At 46.3% G+C, this 22294-nt stretch overlaps 1 protein-coding gene across 1 annotated transcript in view; it reads left to right on the top strand.

Annotated features, from left to right (window-relative positions):
* Nucleotides 1-782: 782 nt before the first annotated feature.
* The window catches only part of LOC147632920 (cyclin-T1-4-like), a 65546-nt gene continuing 44034 nt past the window's right edge, over nt 783-22294 (top strand). Inside the window, exon 1 of the mRNA XM_086805908.1 lies at nt 783-1373. Coding sequence (XP_086662034.1) covers nt 1126-1373 — 248 coding nt within the window. The 5' untranslated portion in view covers nt 783-1125. The remainder of the gene's footprint in view (nt 1374-22294) is intronic.

Below are 22294 nucleotides of genomic sequence, written 5' to 3'. Positions count from 1 at the left end.
TTCCCTGGATTGCGCAAGTGCCACTACACTTCGTGTTTCTTCAAGGTTGCTCTGTCCTTGTTTGTGTGAGAGACTCAGCCATGCAAAGATTGTCGTGCAAAGAGATGCCCCCCCTCCCCTAGCCAAGCTTGACTCTTCCACTATAGAGTTTGATGTTTGAGGGTCTCTGTAAAGTTTTACTTCTATGATGGTTGCAGTGTTTTGATTGTGTGCATGGACACAGAGGGGCAAATTAAGGCCCTACAAAGGGGTGGCTTGTCTCGATTGAAGCCCCATCCGAGAGAGAGAGAGAGAGAGAGAGAGAGAGAGAGAGAGAGAGAGAGAGAGATTTCTCCAATCCAAGCGGACTTAAGGGGAGGAGGACATGTGTCAAACCTTCCTAAAAAGAAGGTTAAAAGAGGGAAGGACATTTGTGAAACCTTCCTAAAAAAGGATTTTTAAGGATCTCATGCTTTAATAGAAACCTTTGATTGAACCTTAAGGGAATATACCTCAAAATTTAATTGGCGAAGGTAAAAAAAAATAGTATAAGCCGGGAGACTACATTATTATTTTATTGATGATTACTCTTCCATAAATTTTTGGACTATGCCCTAAGTTAAGGGGATCGGGCCACAAAGCTGATGGAATAGGGATGGCTGAAAGACATCTCTTCTTCCCCTTTTCGAAAAAAGGGTGTCTCTCCTCGATAACTGGACCACGCTACAAACTACTCCTGTAGGCACTGGGCAGGTGATTGCTAGTTACTTCGGTGTGTTTGTTCAACTCGCAAGACTGTATGCTACTAATCACTTTGCATTTCGCAATTTAGGTCCTAAAACCCCTCAACTGAAGCTCGGACGGAACAATCACGTAGCAGGGAACCCTTGTTTTTCCTTTCTGCAGACAGGAGGAGACCCTAATTTTTACATAGGGTTCAACATTGGTTTTCTGTCAGAGTACCGGAATTTTCGCACAGACTTTGATACTTATACGAAGGAAACCCTAGTTTATTTTCCCTGCCAGGGCTTCATTTCGGTTCTACTTTGGCCGGCAAAGGGGAGGAAGCCAGCGCAGGAAAGCCTATTTTTTCTGTCAGTTTATGCTCGTCGGTCTACTGCGGGGGATAGCCGGAAAAAGAAGGAGATGGCTGGCTTGCCTCAAGGAGATGGTTCTCGAGCAGGGTTAGCTGCAGCAGCACCAGATGCGGTTGCCACTGCATCTCATGAGAAGCTGGAGGAGCCAGACCATTCCAGCTCCAACTGGTACTTCCCCCGTGAGCAGATCGAGAAGAACTCCCCTTCGCGAAGGGATGGCATTGACCTCAAAAAGGAGACCTACTTCCGCAAGTCATACTGCACCTTCTTGCAAGACCTGGGCATGCGGCTTAAAGTGTAAGCAAACCTTTCATCCACGCCCTTTACTTGTATATGCGTTTGCAATGGCCAAGAAGAGACCAGGCTTCAACCCTGTAGTCATTTTCCTTGGCTGCTCGGAAAGGTTTTTTTCTTGTTGAATTGTGTTCGTGGTTCTGTATTCCTTATTTCAACATGCTCAAAGGTATCTGTAAGATATTGTTTACTTAGTGGTGTGTAGCTGGGAGCAAACAGATATTTTTGACAGGGGACCCATGGTAGGAGCCACTTTCCAAAGAATTGGGGGCGGTTGTGCGTAACTCTTTACCCTAAGGCTTGCTTCAGTTCAGGGCGGCAGAAAAGTTTGACATCTGAGGTGGCAGCCGGCAGTTTGCTGATGAACAGGTGGGGTCAGATATGTTTGCACTCACAAAAATGCTCGGGCCTTAAGGGGTCGACCGAGCCATCTCACAAGAGGACAACACAAAGCGGGTTTGAACCCAGGACCCACCAGAAAGGGCCAAGAGCTCCAACCACTTGAGCTATGCCCATTTGCTGATGGTAGCTGGTGTCAGAATATTTTTGATTTCTGCCGCCCTGTCTGAATCCACCCTTACTGTCACCAAACATTGTTACCACTCGACTCTAATAGAATGCAAAGAAATTGGAGCCTGTTTGAAGTTTCAAAATGCCACTTGAAACTGCATGAAAAAGGGGCACACTCAGCAACAGTATGGCAAGGTAGCGTTCGGAAAAGAACACAGCTCAGTGGGGAAGGTCATCTGAGAAAGAAAGAAAGAAAGTTATATTAATCGTCTATGAAAGACCCAAAAGGTCTATGAGACCAGAAAGTGTACGATGATGTCCATGGAATCTGATCATCATGGAAAAAAAAGAAAAACACAATAGGAGACGGAGTGGTGTATATCCAATCTTGATTTAAAGCATTAATCTATGAATATTCTTGAGCTTCTCTAAACATTAGCTGAATAAGTCACTCTTGTGGTACTAGGAGCGGCCCGTCTAGGATATCTAGCACGGGAGAGATAAGGAGAGTCCACAGGCTCTCTAGACCCATTGGGTGTGGGAAAGCGACCCTATGTTGCTCGAAAGTCCCCAGAATATGGAATTGGTGGGTGGGGCAGGTTACACAGCCCCTAGGGGACTGTAGACCAGGTGTGGGGCAGCTCACACAGGCTGCCCAGCAGCCAGATCTGAGGTGCATGGTGGCCAGCACTTATTTAAGTCATGCGCAGATTTTTACAGCATTTGATGCTGAATATTCTAGTCGTGGAGCTATTTTCAGGCAGCCGACTGCTGTAAACCAGCCGACTACATACTGTTGAGGGTATAAATACCCAAGACACAAATCTGTTCATTTATCTCATAATTCACCAAGTGTTGAAGCTGATAAAAGGGCCAGGACAGCCAAGGATAAGCTAACGCAGAAGGGGTGAAGGATTGAAGGTCAAGGGCAGAGATCTATCTCAGCCAAGAAGGATAAGGTTCAATCTTTTATTTCAGTTTTGCACAATTCTAATAAAAGCAAATACACCATTTGTGGTGGGGGCCCTATAGAGGGTGTTCGGGACCCAGTACTTTGTCCTCTTCTCCCTCTCTCTCTCTCTCTCTCTCTTTCCGCCAGTTCGCCTGTGTCCGCCATTTCGCCTCTGCCCCCCTTTCCGCCAGTTCGCCATTTTGCCTTTGCTCACCAGTTCGCCTGTGCCCGCCATTTCGCCTGTGCCCCCCTTTCCGCCAATTCGCCATTTTGCCTCTGCTCACCCCTTTCCCCACCCACCCTTGCTCAGGCCCCCAAGGCAGCAACATAACTCTCTCTCTCTCTCTCTCTCTCTCCTCCCTGCTTGTGGGAAGGACTGCAGAGTGACCTGGAGGGATGGCCCCGAGTCTCCAAGAGAAACTCGAGGCCCTCGAGATGGCAATGAAGGCACTAATCAAGGAGAACAAGAAGACATCCGATTCCAACCTCAATGAGGTGGAAAACAAACTACATCGGCACATCATAGCTCTCGAAGCATGGGTCACGAACCTCGAACAAGAGAACACGGCACTCAAGGAGGAGGTGAGTGCATTGAAAGTGGAAATGGTAGCCATCAAGAATGCTGAGAAGGAAGAAGGGGAGATAAATGACAACACTCTCACGGCCATCAAAGAAGAGATCTCCAAGGAGATCACAAAGGACATGGAGGGAAAGCTCGAAGCCAAGCAGTCAGGATGGGTCGAGGTGGTGAAGAAGAACATCCGTAAAGAAGTGAGGGAGGAGACTCAAAGGGAAGAACACCAAATCATTCACACCACCATTGAGGAGGAGAAGATGAGGCATGCCCGCCGCCTCAACATTCGAGTCACAGATATAGCCGAGACACCCGACTCCACTCCCGAGAAAGATGGACAGCTTCTATGCATGAAGCTCGGCTACAAGGAAGAGCACCCTCTCCCCTTCACCATATCATGGAGAGCCGGGAAAGACTCAACACGCAAGCGAGCCCTCATCCTACAGTTTGCAGGAGAGACGGAGAGGGTCACCTTCATGAGGAAGAGGGTCATACTACGAGGTTTAGAGGGAGCTTCTATTTTCTTGGATGATGATCTCACGAGGATGCAGCTTGAGCATAGGAGAACTTGCGTGCCACGAGTCTTACACGCGAGGAGAGAAGGCAAGAAGGCCTTCTATCGAGATGGTCGGGTCATCATTGATGGCCGGCCCATGGATTAGCGGTTTGGGGCCTATGGGACACAGACCATGCAACTGATAGAGATACACATGGCAGTATGGAACTGTAATGGTTCACTATGGGTGCAGCCTGGACGACTGGAGCATGTTATGGTGGGGAGAGACATCACACTTCTGACAGAGACACATCAGAGCCCAGAGAGAGGGCTACCTCGAGTAGAGGGATTCCAGTGGGAGTCAGCATACAGGAGGACCACACGCCAGGGTACCTCGAGAGGGTCGGGGGGAGTAGCAGTCCTATTCAGACGGGAGCTACAGGGGAGACTGAGAGTGGTAGCACAGGATCCAGAGGCCAGATACATGTGGATCAGCTTACAGCTCTCATAGGACAGGATTATATACATAGCTCTATGTTACTTTTCTCCATCAGGATCCTCCTATGTCATTACATAGGACATGCCACAGGAGGAGGAGACAGGAGCCTCCCCATACACTTGTCTGTCAGAGGAGATTATGCATTATTCTACACTAGGGAAAGTATTTCTTACGGGCGACTTCAATGCCCACACACAGAGCAGACAGTGTGAGGTGTATGACTATGATGACATGGAGATCCTCCACCCTGTGGATCTAGAGGAGATAGGGGCTAGTCGGGCATCAGAGGACACTGGACCAGACAGAGGACATTATGGGGACCACTTACTAGAGTTGGGAGCCAGGCATCGTCTCGTTATTTATAACGGGATGTTACAGTGGCCGGGATCAGGAGGGCTGACATGCTTCCCACATGGGGGTCATACACGGACCGGAGGCACGGTGGTAGACTACATTATGGAGTCTGTGGAGGCATCACAGCTTGTCACCTCATTCTCCATTCCACCTCGTCCTATTGGGGCAGATCATACATACTTGGCATTTTCACTAGCTGGATCACCAGTATCACCAGTCCCCCACATACCGACGCCACACACTACCATCTACTTCACACATGACATGGCAGACATATACACTGGTAGAGTAGAGGATGGACTCCTACTCATGGATCCCCTGGCACCTATGGATACCATTACAGCCCAGCTGGCATCACTCCTACACACGCCTGCATTATAGAGCTTCCCACATCGTGTACACTCAGGAGAGCCTGCGAGACCTGGGACTATGCCCCAGAACAGATGGTATGATGACGAGTGCAGAGCCCTATACTCACGGCTCCGCATACAGAGAGCCTTGGGAGCCATCACAGAGCAGGAGTCGAGGAGAGAGATGAGGAGACTTACTCGCCGCAAAAGGCGGGCCTTCGCAGAGATACAGGAGCTAGAGATCTTTCATTTCTTCATGAGTAGAGATAGCCCTGTCTCATGGCGGCACTTCAGAGAGCCCCGGACCCCGACACCTATTGCAGACCCACAGACATGGCACACATATGCAGAGGGTCTATACCATGCCCCACAGCAGCCACCTATACCTCAGCCACAGGAGCCTCGACCTACCACAGCTAGCTTCTTTACTCACTCGATGTTACAGGAAGCTATCCGCCGCCTACAGCATGGACGGGCCGCCGACCATATGGGCCTGCAGGGTGAGCATCTCATATATGCAGTAGATTCTTTAGCTCCTTTTCTTGCACACCTGTTTAACAGGGCACTAGCAGAGGGTTTGCCTGCGGAGTGGACGATGCACACCATTGTGCCGATTCACAAAACAGGGGATATGCTCGATCCGAGCAACTACAGGACGGTTATGGTTGGCCACGACGCACGTGCTGGCCAAACTCTATGGTGCAGTGCTGGAGCAAGAGCTTAGCTTATATGCTGAGCGAGCAGGTTTACGCTCATCAGGGCAGGCAGGCTTCAGGAGAGCTTTCTCTACCATTGACCATGTATTCACTTTGAGATGTATGATTGATCAGGCCAGAGTGAGGAAGAGAAAGCTCTATTGCTGCTTTGTGGATTTCCGCAAGGCATTTGACACAGTACCACGAGAGAGGCTCTTTCAGTGCCTACAGTCTCTTGGCATACCAGCAGATATGACATGGGGCATCTATGCATTATATGAGCAGGTTTTTGGGCGAGTCAGATGTCCAGGAGGTATGTCCGAGACTATTGCTAGCACCATTGGTGTGAAGCAAGGATGCCCACTTTCCCCCACGCTATTTGGGTTATACATTGATGAGGTGGCTGACTTCATTACACGGGGAGGCGGAGATGGAGTTGATGTAGCAGGTACCTCAGTACATATTATGCTCTATGCTGATGATATTGTATTATTGTCTCCAGGTGGTCTACAGCAGCATCTACATGCACTCGATGATTTCTGCACACAGAGGGGTCTTACTGTGAACCTTGGGAAAACCAAGGTTATGGTCTTTCATACATCGAGACAGGGCAGGAGTCAGCTGACATTCACTCTCGCAGGATGCCAGGTGGAGGTGGTGACATCATACGTGTACCTAGGGGTTACCTTCTCTGCAGCAGCCACACGCTTCACCATGGGTTCAGCAGCCAGAGCTAGATTGACACGGGGATATGCAGCATTGGCTATGCTAGAGAGGCAGTGTCACCAGGCGCATTTTCTGGAGCCCCGGACGAAGGGGTGGCTATTTGACACATTAGTCACACCGGCATTGATGTATGGAGCAGCGGTATGGGCGCCAGGCCTTGCTACCCATTGGTGTACACAGATAGAGAGACCACAGGCCCTCATGATGGCACGCATGATACACAGCAAACCGTCAGTACCTCATGACATTATCCGAGCAGAGTTTGCTGCGCCTCCTATGATGGTAGAGGCCATATTTGATATTTCAGACTATATGCCTGCTAGACAGATTCAGAGAGATGCCACAGGACAGATTGTCATACAGAGCTTTTGAGGCATCTAGATAGCTGGCTGAGGCAGGAGACAGAGGATCATGGTATGCACAGGTCACACATTGGTTCTCACAGCATGGCCTAGACATGGATCATCTACCACCATTCCAGTATGACAGGAATGCACCACATATCCGTCTCTCTCATAGTGAGAGGAACAGAGTATTGAGACAGGATTTATGGCAGCTCTATACACGAGAGACATGGATATCGCCTACACAGCCTCTTCCACCGAAGATGCTATACTACAGAGATCACTTCATGAGTATCACTGATGATGGATTTATAGAGAGGCCTAGATGGAGGGCTTTTTACCACACGGCTCCCGAGTGGCTATTGGTCAGCTCAGAGTTTCATCACACCGATTGGAGATTGAGACTGGCAGAGCAGCACGGATCCCCCGAGAGGAGAGGGTATGCAGATTGTGCAGAGAGGAGGTGGAGAGTGAGGAGCATTATGTATGCAGATGCAGAGCATATACAGCCATCAGAGAGAGATATCCCATTTTATTCAGAGAGCCACATTCCCTACGCCAGATCTTTGAGGCAGCAGACCAGCGCATAATGGGGAGATACATTCTAGACATACAGCGCCATAGAGAGACATTATTACAGGCTCAGACAGCTCCAGAGGGGGGGCGACAGACACAGATTACTACATTTTTTCAGAGATCCATCCCCCTCCCAGCCCCTACACGGCAGGGAATTACTCTCCAGAGAGCAGAGACACTTAGAGCCCGCGGGAGACAGAGGACACCTGGCTTTCGGACACCACGCCTATACCAGAGAGAGATGACAGAGATCAGAGCTCAGTTTCACAGAGAGTGTGCGGAGCGACTGGCTCGCTTCAGAGCAGACCCAGGCATGTTCTTCAGGGAGCTGTGGACACCCCCTTCACTGATGTATACCATTTTATACCCCCAGTATGGTACAGGATGGAGCTAGCTAGGTTGCATATCATGATTGTATACTCCATGCATATAGCTTTGCATTCTCGTAGTAGTAGAGCTCCATCCCCTGCACACCCAGATTCAGCTTTTTTTTTGTTCAGTACTTTTTCATTTTGTTGGGATGACAGAGGATACCCCATACAGGTACTCCGATTTGTCTCATAGGCCGAGTTCGGTCTTTTGGAAGACGTTAATAAAATCTTTCTCTCTTTCTTCTTTCTTTCTTTTTCTCTCTCTCTCTCTATTTTTCTGCACATCTATATTTAGTTTTGTGCATTAATTTCGTCGCGACAAGTGTGCTGTTTTTCTGAGCATTGAAGTTACCGATCTCCCCTAAAGCTTTTGCATGTTATAGTGGTATCAGAGCCTACTTCAAGTGTAAAGATTCAGCAAGAAACCATAAATCTTTCTCGCTCGTGTGGTTGGTTTTCAGACTCCGGTGGACTACTCCTTTCGGAGTGACTCCTGTCCCTCGAAGGACGGTTGGTTTTCAGCCTCTGGAAGCCTCCGGAAGTCTCCCACACACATAGTGGATGGTCAGATTGCGCTGCGGAAAGGAAGTGCGTTTTCTTGCTATGGTGAGCTTCGACGACGAGAGAGACCGAGAACCTTGGGACCAGAGTGCACTAGAGGGTTTTAGCACAGGCATGACAACGAACGTCAAGTATGAAGCTCTAGGTGCTAAATTGGTTATTCAGAGCATAGAGTTTGTGCGTGATTGTATGGTTGCCTCTCTTGTAGGAGCAGACTTAATATTGGACATTCAGTGGTTTCACAAGTTTCTTCCTGATGTCAAGTGGGACAAGCACACTTTCCAAATTAATCGGAATGTGTCAAACGCCCCAGTGACCATTAAGTGTGAGCCAAGAATTCCAAACTTTCCGCTCATAAGCCACTTGCAGGCTAAGCAAGCAATCAAGAAAGGCGCACATTTTGCGATGATATATATCTGGACCGCCAGACGGTGGCCAGTGCTTTCGAGAAGTATTTGGCTCTCCATGAAAAGTTCCAGAAGATTTTTCTTTGGGACAATCTCCCTTCCCAGCTCCCCCCGTCCAGACCGGAGGACCACAAGATTGATCTCCTCCCAAGCTCAGAATCCTGGAGCAAGTTTCCATATCGCCTTTCCAGGGCAATGGAATCGGAGTTGGACCGCCAACTCCAAGAATTGTTGCAATCTGGCTTCATCCGTCCCAGTGCGTCGCCATTTGTAGCAGTGATCCTGTTTGACAAGAAAAAAGACGAGTCTTCTCGTTTGTGTGTCGATTATCGTGCACCCAATAAGTTGACTATCAAGAGTAGAATCTCGATGCTTCAAATAGATTATATTCTTGAGAGGTTGAATGGGGCTAAGGTGTTCTCGAAACTCGATTTAAAGAGTGGGTACCACCAGGTGCGGATTGTGGAGGGGGACATCCCCAAGACAGCCTTCCGTACGGAACGAGCCCAGTATGAATTTGTGGTCATGCCTTTTGGCTTGACGAACGCCCCAGCTACATTCAACCGCATGATGATGCGTGTTTTCCCGGAATTAATTGGCAAGTGTGTGTTCATATTTCTGGACGACATACTGGTATTTTCAGCTACGGTTGAGGAGCATGACATTGATGTGGAGAAAGTCCTTAAGTTGCTGGAAAGCAACGAGCTCTACATCAATGAGGAGTTGGAATTTTATTTGTTCCAGGTTCATTACCTTGGATACATAATTAGTGCACACTGCAGAAGGCATTCGACTTGATCCGGCTAAGGTGACCGAGATTGTCAATTGGGAAGTACCTCAGACAGCTTATGACATCAGATCCTTTGTGGGTATATACCAGGCATACTCCACCCACATAGACAAGTTTTTTGACCTCTCGGCGGATCTCACCTATCTGCTAAAGGGTGTCAAGACAAGAAGGCAATGGATTCGAATGACTCCACGAACGTTGGAGGCATTCAGGAACCTCAAGGTGGCTTTATCAGAAGCGTCTTGTTTAGCACTTGCCTCGTGGGACGAGCCATTTCAGGTGATCACCGATGCGAGTAACATCGCAATTAGCGGTGTATTACAACAGAATGGTCATCCAATAGCTTACATGTGTCGTAAGTTACTGCCCGTAGAGAAGAATTACTTAGTCGAGGATCGTGAACTCCTTGCAGTTATACAAGCCTTGAAACATTGGAAATAATTTCTTTATGACCGTGACTTTGAGGTTCGCACTGACCATCAGGCGTCACGTTGGATTCAGACAATGCCAAGTGCACAGTGGAGTGACCGACAACACCGTTGGAGCCAGATATTCCAGCAGTTTGGTGGTATGATTGAGTACCTTCCAGGAAAGGCCAATCCAATGGCTGATGCTTTGAGCAGGAAGGGACAAGTGACTTCGATTCAGACCACTAGACTCTGAAAGAAAGTGAAGCAAATATAAAACACAGATGTAGGCCCAGGTACAAGACCTTTAAATGCTGGAAACTGATGTTTATTGTTGAAATCTGAGCACGAGGGAAGCCCGTAGGTGCTGTTCAATGGTGAGAAGCAGTAGCAGTTGCTAATCCTCAATTGGATGCTGAAAAATGAGATGAACGGAGGGAAAGGGAGCCAACCCTTATATACTACCTCAGGATGCTGGTCGGCCAGCTGTAGTAGGCCGACATCATGGCTATAGCAAAAAATGCCACATAAAATGCCAAAAATACCAGAAAAATGATAGAGAAATATTGAATAATGTCTGCTAAGATATGATAATGCAGGGTCTCATAAATGGCCAATACAAGCATGAAAAAGATGATGTAGACCCTCTTGAGATGATATAATCCAACACCTCTTCAGCGCCGCTAGAGGGGCGGTTCAATACCATCACGCTGAAGTAACACATCCATAGTAGATCTCGGAAGTGGTTTGGTGAAGACTCAAGAGATCAGCCACATTGTCCTTGGTAGAACAGTAGGCCAGTTGAAGAAGGCCCAACTCGATCCAGTCGCGTACAAAATGATAGTGCACTTCAATATGCTTGGATCATCCTCATATCACAAGATTCTGTGCTAGAGAAATAGCACTTTGAGAATCCGAGAAAATAGTAACTGGGGAAGTGTCGACACAACACAAATGCTCCAGAATCTGATGAATCCAAAGTGCCTCAGTAGAGGAGAGAAGGTAGGATTTATACTTAGCCTCGGTTGAAGGTAGGATTTATACTTAGCCTCGGTTGAAGAAGCAGAAATAGTCCTCTGCTTTTGAGACTTCTGAGAAACCAATCCAGAACAAAGCATAAAGCAATATCCAGATGTAGATCTCCGAGTATCAATACAGCTTGCCCAATCAGAATGTGTGAAGCCAACCAAATCAGCACCACAAGAGTAGGTGATGCCATAATAAGTACCTTGAAGATAACGAAGAACTCTCAAAGGTGCCTGCCAATGAGACCTTTGAGCGGCTGATGAGAACTGGTTGACGACTCATAGCATAGGAGATGTTTGGACGGGTGTTGGCAAGGTAAAGCAATGAGCCAACAATTTGCCGGTACTATGTGGAATCCACCAAGGGTGTATCCTCCTCCTTGGATAACTTGGCATTGGGATCCATGGGACAAGAGAGAGGAGTACAATTTGACAACCCATGAAGTGTGAGCAGCTTCATCACATACTTCTATTGAGAAATGAAGATACAGTCATCTTTCTGCCAAACCTCCAGCCCAAGAAAATAATGTAGAAGGCCAAGATCAGTCATCTCAAATGTCTCTGAAAGCTTGGACTGAACCTGTGTGACCAACCCAGTATGTGAACCAGAAAGAATGAGGTCATCAACATACAAAACAATGACACAAATATGTCCATAAGAAAGAAGCACATAGAGATTGCTGTCATCATATGCCCTCTCAAAGCCAAGAGATAACAAGAAGGCATCAATCTTTTGATACCAAACACGGGGTGCCTGTTTGAGACCATAAAGAGCCTTCTGTAGAAGATAAACATGGGTGTCCTGTCCCTGAATCACAAAACTAGGAGGCTGTTCAACATAAACTTCCTCCTCTAAATCTCCATTCAGAAAAGCGGATTTGACATCCATCTGGAACACGGGCCATCTGAAGTGTGCAGCCAGAGCCAAAACAATCCTGATGGTGGTATACTTGGCTGTAGGAGCAAATGTCTCATTAAAGTCTTCACCTGCCTTCTGAGCATATCCTCGTGCAACAAGGCAGGCTTTGTACTTGTCCAAAGTACCATCTGCATGAAACTTGACTTTGAAAATCCATTTCACACCAATAACACGACGATATAAAGACCGTGGTACCAAAGACTAAGTGTTATTCCTCTCAATAGAGGCCATCTCTGCTTCCATGGCTTGCCACCACTGCGGCTGTGAAAGAGTCTCCTTTGGACTCTCAGGCTCATCAATCTCCTGGAGAGAACTCATGAGAGCATAATTCACTGTGCGATGAGATGTGGAAGCCCGAGATGAACGGCGAGGTCCAGGGGTGGGGGTAGAGATCTGGTTATGGAGCTGTGCATCAGTGAGACCAGAATCTCTAAAGAGTTGCTGAACCCACCAAGGTAGGCCAGCCTTCCTCTCAAAGCGTGAAGAAGAAGATCCAGCTATAGTAGAGGACTCATCCGATGCTGTTGGAAGTGGTGATGAGGTAAGCACTGGTGAGGGTAATCCCGGAGTCAATGCAGGTCTCGTAGAGGGACTGGGAGCTGCAAAAGCTAATGCAACGAGAACGAGTGACTGTAAAGAAGCAGTTGGCACCGGGGTTGCAGCAGGGGGAGGAGGAGCAGCTGGACGTGGAAGAGGTAAAAGATCACTAGCATCTGCCGGGAATGGATCATCTAGAAAGTCGGAAGATGCATCAGGTGGAGAGGAATCAATGTCGAACAAGCTCTCATCAAATCGAGCATCACGGGAAATGATGATGTCATAAACCTCCGTATCCCAGAAGCGGTACCCTTTGGATCTCAGACTGTAGCCTGTGAAGATCATCCTCTTTGACTTCGGAGCGAGTGTGGTCCTTTTCTTATCTGGGACATGCACAAAAGCAACACAGCAGAAAACACGAAGATGAGATATAGAAGGCTTGTGTCCTGTAAAGGCCTCCTCCGGAGTCATCCCCTCAACCACAAGCTGAGGTAGTCCGCTGACAACTTGCTTAGAATGGAACTTCTGTAAGGTAGCAATGGGTACATGACCGAAGCGAGAATGCCACAAAGAAGTATTTGCCTCAGAAACCAAAGCCAACACGGGTGAGAAAAGCTGATGAACATGGGAATCAGTGTGAGGGATCTGGCAAGAAAAATTGGTGATCTTGTAGAGATCCCCATCATGGACTCCATTGGCAACAACCGAGAGAGTCTTCTTGTTGATTACTTCGATGACCTCATCATCAAAGTACATACCAAGTCTCTTTTGAGAAGCTTTGTATACTAAAAACAGATTTTTGGAAATTCGTGGTACATGCAGAACATCATGTAAGGTGGCAGAGGAACCCAAAGAAACATTACCAACACCGGTGAGAGAAAGCGAAGAGTTGTCGCCGATACGAACTGAAGAAGAGATAGTCTGGTAGTCCTCCAAGATATGGGCCTGATTGGTCATGTGGGCAGAAGCACCACTATCACCAACCCATTCCACCACTTCAGGTGTGACACTAACCTCTTCAGGAGAAGTCATATCTGTGATGGTGTTGTCCTTGTCAGATGCTTTAGAAGCATCCTGGGCTTTATACTTGGCTTTTGCTGCTCGAGAATCATCACGACGAGCAAAGCAACGAGCCTGAGTATGACTTGTCCTGCCACAATAATCACATTCATTGCTTTTGTCCTTGGATTCCTTAGAATCTTGTTTACCCTTGCCTTTGCCTTTGTTTTTGTTGTTGTTGTTGTTGTTGTTGTTGGAGTTCCCTTTTCCGCCTTTGCCTTTGCCCTTGTCAGAGGCAACAAAAGCAGACTCCGACTTGCCTTTTCCGCGAAGCATGCACTTGTCGTGGAGATAACTCACGACTTCCTCAAAAGGGGGGAGAGGATCACGGAAATAAATATTGAAAGAATCAAAGGAAGCAGGCAACTCACCGAGAAGTTTATGGATGGGATTGTTGATGGTGCTCCCGTACTCCTCAAGTTGCAGCTTGATAAGGGAAAACTCTCCAATCTTCTCAATCAGGTTATCTGACTCAGTGATGGTAAGCTTCTCCAGATCTGACTCCAATTTGGCAATCTTCACTGTCGAAACTCTCCCATACCTCCTCTGGATCTCTGTCCACATCTGATGAGCATTACTCCGGGAGGAGACAAATTGTGCCTGTATGGATGGAGTCATGCAATGGATGATGATAAGACGAGCCCGAGCATCCGATATGCTTCTCAAAGCAGGGTCCACCAAGTGAGGTGTGGAGATAGCCATCCACACACCGGCTCCTTCCAGCAACAACTGAGTGTAGAAAGACCAAGTATGATGGTTGTGGTAAGCTTCATGGAGTCACTGACTTGGGGAGGATTGTAGGATGGTATGTGAGGGATGGGAGCAAGACCTGGATGAGAGAAACTCAGAGAGGAAAGATTGGGAATAGGAACCACCTGTGGAGCAGCGGGAGCAAGGGATCCAGGCTGTGATGGTGCCGGAGTATCAACAGGAGAAGGAGCAGCAGTAGAGAAATCTCGTGAAGCCATGTCCTCTGACAAGAAACCTTCTCTGAAGAAAGGGGCTGAAAAAATCAGCAAGTCCTCCTCTCAGGCTGTGCACAGCAAGAAGAAAGCGAGGGAGGGTGGGAAACTAAAAGGAGAGGAAGAAGATCTCTCCAAGATGTAGTTCCCTGTCCTCAGCACCTTCATTAGCAGCTGCTACTGCTTCTCACCATTGAATAGCACCTACGGGCTTCCCTCGTGCTCAGATTTCAGCAATAAACATCAGTTTCCAGCATTTACAGGCCTTGTACTTGGGCCTACATCTGTGTTTTATATTTGCTTCACTTTCTTTCATGGTGAAACGCTGATCTGTGAGCAGAAGAAAGCTGCGTTTTCTGTTTTGGAGAAGAGGCTTCGACAGTTTGCTGCGTTTTCTGCAGATTTCAGTGTAGAAGGTGCTACGTTCTCTTCCGGGAGCAAAGGCTTCCTCAAGAGTGCTGCGTTTTCTTCATCTGACATGGATGCTGAAAAATGAGACGAACTGAGGGAAAGGGAGCCAGCCCTTATATACTACCTCACGTAGAAAAATATTGAATAGTGTCTGCTAAGATATGCTAATGCAGGGCCTCATAAATGGCCAATACAAGCATGAAAAAGGTGATGTAGACCCTCTGGAGATGATATAATCCAACAGACTCGACCTTGTTGGTACGGGACTAGACGACATGAAGCACACATACGCGGATTCCGAGGAATTTCGTACACAGTGGGAACAGGTATTGGATGCCATAGGACCATGCTACTTTTTGATACACGATGGTTGGCTTTTCTACAAAGGCCGACTATGTGTCATAAAGTCGTTCAAGGCAGCTCTTCTCCATGACGCCCATGACGCCATTACTGGTGGTCATAGGGGCATGAATTCAACTCGAGAGAAATTGGAACTGCAATATTATTGGCCAAAGATGAGGCGAGATGTGTTTTCATATGTACAACACTGTGATATTTGTCAAAAGGTGAAAGCTACTTGTGGAAAGAAGATAGGGTTATTATAGCCCTTGCCAATTCCTGAGGGACCTTTCCAAGATATTTCGATGGAGTTTGTCACGAATCTGCCTCCCAGTCCGAGTAAGCGTAATACTCAGTGCTTAACTATAGTTGATAGATTTAGCAAATTTGTTATGCTTATTCCTTGCAGGGCCAATGTGACCGCCCCGAGGATGTTGCCCAGTTGTTTATTCGGCATTGGTACCCGATTGGTGGGATTCCTAGGAATCTACCTCCAGCCCACAGTCATCCAGTGTGATAACCAGAGTTGTATAGCTATTGCTCGGAATGCCCGGACCAAGCACATAAAGATACAATATCACTTTGTTCGTGAGAAGATCTTGGCTGGTGACATCAAAAAACCCTTGGGGATTTGACAAAAAGAGACTTGTAGTATTGGGATCTCTATCCCCCACAATGGACTTCGACATTCCATGATGTTTGAACACTTGTACAAGATTTATTTTAACCATATGCTCAGCTTTGATGGTCTTCTTGATCGGCAAGAAGCGAGCTTGCTTGCTAAACCTGTCCACAATTGTCCAAATAGCATCATTACCTTGTTGGGTCCGTGGCAAGTCCATAATGAAATCCATTGTAATCATGGTTGTCACGGTACGAAAATACGATACCGTACGGGAATTTTTGGTACGATATGAAATTTTCGGATACCGTACGATAAAATACGGTTTTTATTTTTTACACTTACAACCTATGGAGCTTCAAGCTTGAATGTGAGGGAAGGTTGGGAGGGGAGGAGTCTACAATGCTTGAGGAACCAGAACATGGATATGTGTCTCTCCCAGTTGGTTCTCCCGATTGTCTCCAAAAAAGAACCTGGATGGGTAATGCAATACCAAAGGTCTCCCAGTGTAGCGTTTATGACTAAGGGACCGTCCTTGCACAAATATGAGGAGTGCATCTAGGGTGATAAGTTTAGGGACTCCTCTCTAGATCAAAATGGCCATGTCCAAATCTTCTCCCTCGTACATAACTTGAGAATCTAATTGTCTAGCCTACCTATACCAGGGATCCCCAAGTGATGTAGCAAGATTCTCTCATCCTACCGATCAAGTGTACACTACCAGTCTACCTCGCCAGATTTTTTAGGTCTCTCAACAACCCCATATGGAATACTGAGTGGACACAAAAGTTGCGAAGTATTGCGAGCATTTGGGATCTTCGTAAAGCAGGGTTTCTATATTTTTTTAAAGCATTTGGAAATTTTTTTTCAAGGAAAAATAACTTTTTGGAAAAAAAATCGTACCGTACGATACCGTACGGTACGAACTGTACCGTACGAACCCATTCGTACCGGTACGAGAAACAACTATGATTGTAATACTTTCCCATGGCTGCGTGGGAATAGCCAATGGTTGAAGCAAACTTGGTGCCTTTTGCCTATCAAATTTCACCTTTTGACAGGTGATACATGCACATACATGTGCCTCTATGTCCTTTTGCATACCTGGCCAAAAGAAATACCGCTCAATCATGTGCGTAGTAGGCATTATGTCTCTATGACTAGCATATGGAGGAGCATGGCACTCATCCAAAACCTTTTGCCTCATGTCAGACACCACACATAGGCAATTATCTTTCATAAGATAACTCTCTTTGATCACATATGAGGCATGTGCATGACTAGCCATCAAATTAGTCCAAGTAGCTGCAAAATCAGCATGCGTATGATACAAGTCTCCATGAGAGGCAACTGAGATAGTTGCTACATACGGCTTTTGTGACAATGCATCTGTCACGACATTCTTCTTTCCTGGGGTGTGTAAGATCTGAAAATGAAACATAGAAAGGAAATTGGCCATCCTCATATGCTTCTTTGACAATTTAGTTTGGGTAAGAAAATACCTCAAACTCTTGGTGATCTGTCTTCATAGTGAAATCAGCCCCAAGAAGGTAATGATTCCATATGGTCAAGGCGTGAATTATAGCCAAGAGCTCTTTCTCATAGATGCCAAGAGAGACCTCTGCATCAAGCAATCTACGGCTCTCATAAGCCACGACATGTCCCTCTTGATTTAGGATAGCTCCTATGCAATTTCTAGATGCTTCACATTCCACACTGAATGGGTTTTGCAAATCCGGAATGATCAACATTGGACCATGTGTAGTTGCATCTTTCAATTTGAGGAGTGCATCCCTCTCTACATCAGTCCATTCGAACGTAGCCTTCTTCTTTGTCAAGTCATGCAAAGGAGAAGCAATCCATGCAAAGTGCCGAATGAACCTGCAGTAGTAGGAGCATAATGCAAGAAAACTATGGATCTCATGCACTGATCTTAATTTGGGCCAATTCCGAATCACATCAATCTTTGCAGGATCCATCCGCACTTCATCTTTGGACACGATATGTCCAAGGTAATGTATCACTGACAAGAACTCCTCACTCTTCTTTGCATTTACGAAGAGTTTATGCTTACGGAGTTCTTAGAAAACAATAACCAAATGAGCTCTATGCTCTTCTTCGGTCTTCGAGAAGACTAGGATGTCATCAAAGAAGACACTTATAAATTTCCTGTACCCACGGAATATGCGATCCATCATTCTATTGAATGTAGCCGGAGCATTCATAACAAGATGCTCATAAAGCCCAAATGCTGTCCTGAAAGCAGTTTCATGTACATCCTGAGGCATGACACGCACTTGATGATACCCACTCTTGAGATCAATTCGGCTAAAGCATGCCGATCCATCCAACTTGTCAAGGATGTCGTCTATGCGTGGAATTGGAAACCGATTCTTGATGGTAAGCTTATTGGAAGGGACGCTTCTTGGTAGACTTATTTTCAGCCTATGGACCATTTTTATCTTGGTTTTGGTTCTTTTTAGGTGGCTGTCCATTATTTTGCCGGTTTTGGACAGCCCTCTCTTCGTCTTGAAATGAGGGTTTAGCCTTATTGGATTGACTCAATTTGAGTTCCAATTGCTCAGTCGCAGTGGCGGCTGCAATGACTAGTTGGTGTAAGGTGTGACTAGGATACCTTTGTAGTCCCGCTTTGTTCACGGGTTGCAATCCCAATTGAAACCTTCTCTTCCTTTTCGCCTTGGTGACTTGCATAAATGGAGACACCTCCAAAAGCACTTTCCAAAACTTTTGCACATATGCATTCATTGTTTCCCTCTCATTCTGCTTCACCCAATCCCACTTCATTGTTATCTCATTCAATGCATTGGGAGGCAAGAATTGGGCATAGAACCTCTCCTTGAACTCTTCCCATGATCTAACAGGATTCGGGAGAGCTTCTCTGTGAGCCACCAATGGGCAACAGTGCCTTTCATGAACATGCTTACTTGCCGGATCATGGATTTTTGAGTGAAATACTCATCATTGAAAGCAATATCAAACTGGGCAATAAAAGCAAGTGCCTTTGATGCATCATATTCCCCATGATATGCGTCAAACGTCAGAGATTTGTCTCCAACAACCTACATGTATTTTCTTATCAGCGTTTTTCACTACAGAAGTGTGGAATTGGTCGGCCTGTATTTTCAGGTCTGCAGCCCCCTGTTTGGCTGCATTTTCTTCTCCAGTGGACACTATCTATTGCAGAGGGGGTCTTGTGGTGATTCTGGCTTTGGTGGCAACCTTGGTACTTGTGGTGTACACTTCTTCTGAAATTGTGCGTTTTTTCTGAGGAGAGCCCGAGTTATAGTGAGGGCTGTTCTAGTTGATGCCTTTCCCTCTTGCACCTTCTTACAGCATATTCCCAAGCCTTCTGTGGCTGTTTTTTTTTCTCTATATCAAATTAACATTTTTTGCTTCCCTCTTTTGGTGGCCTCAAGGTTGCAGGTACAGTAGAAAGAAGCTTATGTGTTTTTTTTGCTACAAGAGGATTTTTGGGTGCTGTATAGCCTGTTTGGGCTGCGGTTTTTGGTGGGAGGAAGGGACTTGCATCAACGTTTTCTGATTTGGGCAGTTTTGAGCTTCTGAGGTTTGGTCCTAATAATTGGATCACCAATGGTATTTGCAAATTTTGCTCCCATACCATCTTCTTGTTATTTTCTGGATGACTCAGACCAGTTGGATGGTGGTAACTTTCAGTCATGGAAGTTGCAGCTTCTATTCTCGGGGAGTATGGTTCGATGGAGTTTCTATCGTACAAGAATCGGTGCTTGCTGCCAGAATACGCAGCGGAGATGATGACCAAATCTGGGAACACGAGCAAAAACGCAGGCAGAAAAACAGCACAAGAGAGAGAGAGATGTAGGCGTGTAACTCTGCTCTATATACACAAGAAGATCCCGAGTAATGATACAAATAAGGTATGGGGGCTGGGGGCCTATATATACCTCCCTGGAGGGCAGTCGGCCAGCACTAAAGTGCCCACGACTGAAGAAAGAGGTCCCACGACTGCATAAATGCAGTCGGCCAGCAAACTGGTGCCCACGACTGATGAAAACCAGTCGGCCAGCAGCAAGAGTGCCCACGACTGATAAACACCCAGTCGGCCAGCACTGTACTGCTCCTGGCACCTTCTGGCAGCCCTCCCAAGCCTCAGAAAAAATGGGAAAAATAGGGGAAAAATACGGAGAGTAGGGAAAAATGGGAAAACACCTCATAAGGGCGGGCACACCCACAACAAAGGCCCTGGTGTATAAATCTAGACAGGAGATGACTTCTAACACTTGCCTGACCTTGCCTTCGGGGAGGATGTGTGTCGATGGAGGAAGACTGACGGACAGATCTATGGCTTTCTCCTCCTGAATTGTTAGGATTCAGTTCTTCGACACTTCATCTGTGCTCCTGATGATGCTTCTACTTTCTATGTGAGGCAGTTGCTTTGTGACATGTATGGTGATGCCAGTGATCGGCAGATGGTTTTTGCTTCTGGGTGTTCTGCAACCGGTGATATTGTGGACACTTCTTTTGGAGTTGTTCCTGCAGTGGAGGACATTGGGCTAGCTTTGCCCATAGCTTCTGAGGGGGATTTGTCTCCCGTTACTTCGCTCCTGTTTTTTTCTTCGACAACCAATGACCAGGATGAGTTGCTGGTCCCTTTGCCTTCTATGGAGGAGCTTGCTTCTACGTTGTGTGATGCTATTGAGGAGGCTACTACTACAATTACCACTACAGTGAATGTACATGTTTCCCTTTCTCTACGTGAGGAGTCTACTTTAGCTCTGAGTGATGCTATTGATGAGACCACTCGGCTCCATAGATCTGTCTCTTCGATGTTGCAGGATGTTGGATTGGTTTGGAGGTGGTGCTTACAGACTTGGTGGGATTTTGGATTGTGGTTAGGTGTGTCCGTGATTGTGCCTAGGGCACAATGGTGCTTCGAGGGATTGAAGCATTGGGATTTGGATTTGGTTGGGCTTGTGGAGTCCTGACATCAGTTTTCAAAGGGGGCAGTTGAGTTCTCACATCTGGCGATACCGACCTTCGAGGAGGGTGCTATTGTACAACATTGGACTACTCTTGGTACAGAGTTGGAGCAGATTTGAGGGTATTTTCTTTTTGGAGCTGCAAGCTTCTAGGGATTTCTTTGACTATGGCACTGTGTTTACATTTGGGTTCAGCACCATTATTTGGAGCAGCACGACCATAGTTACAAGGAGTTTCAGAAACGCCTGATTTGAAACGGGTTTCAAAAAGGTTTCAGAAGTTTCATATTTTTTTGAAAAAAGTTTCATACAAAAAATGCAAATATATATATATTTTTCAATATAGAATATACATCAAAATATGTATTTAGGCCATGACCAAGGCTCAAGCGTCCTTGTTGAGATGGTCAACTAGTCACTACTAAATAAAAAAGGAATGTCAAAAAAAAGTTTCATACAAAAAATGTAAAAAGTAAAAGTTTAGAATATACATGAAAATATGTATTTAGGCCATGGCCAAGGCTGAAGCGTCCTTCTTAAGATGGTCGACTAGTCATCGGCAGGCAGGAAAGGACGTGCACGTGCAAGTTGAGTAGCAACCAACAAGGAAAAATGCGCTTCGGAAATGTGTATGTATGAAACTGGAATGTAAGGTTTTTGGGCATTAAAAAATTTAGGTGAATAAAAAACGAGTTTCATATTTTGAAACGTTTCGTAAAAGTTTCGGTCGGTTTCATATGATTTGAAATGGGTTTCGTTGCTACTATGAGCACGACGCAGCCTACATGGTTGTTTTCTTCCAGAGGAGTGGTGTACTTAGCAGCTTGTTCTGTTGCTTTTGTAGCTGAGTTGCTGAGGAGATTGCTTGTAGAGCTTTCCTCATACTTGGTGCTGCATTCTTTTGTCTTTGACAGTGGATGACTTCTTCGGCTTCTCGGAGTTTGTTCAGCATCTGGTGCTGAGAGGGGGTGTTAGCATATTCAAACCCATATTCTACCCATGTATTGTGCCCATATTTGATCCCTTTTATGTCCTTTGGTTGTGGGCCGGCCACCCTTATTTTTTCCATTTTTCTGGTATTTTTCCTAGGTCAAGTGATGCATTTTTCCTCGGCCAGCTCTTCATGTCTAGTTGGCCTGGTTGTCTTGCTCCAGTCAGCCGGCCCCATATGACATATATATAGGTGGGCTGGCCTCTCCCCTTTTCATTCAGTGTTTTGCTTGAGGTGTGGTTCATGTGTTGACACACTCTCACCTTTTGTATCCTTCACTTATGAGACTATTCAGTCTCTTGCTCAGAATTGCTTTCATTGCAGTATATTCAGCTTATTAGCTTCATATCTCTCTCTCTTGCACATCTTAGATCAGCACACTCTAGTGCTCATCTTGCTTCTCCCTCACGAGCACACTTGAAGGTATGAGTGGCATGAGAGAGAACGCGGAATACCTGCACCAACAGA

This window comes from Cibotium barometz, chromosome 12 (assembly GCF_041138505.1).
Source record: "Cibotium barometz isolate CiBa-2024 chromosome 12, ASM4113850v1, whole genome shotgun sequence".
NCBI classification, from domain to species: Eukaryota; Viridiplantae; Streptophyta; class Polypodiopsida; order Cyatheales; family Cibotiaceae; genus Cibotium; species Cibotium barometz.
Note: the sequence above shows the minus strand (reverse complement) of the source record. Positions and strands in the feature narration are given on the sequence as shown.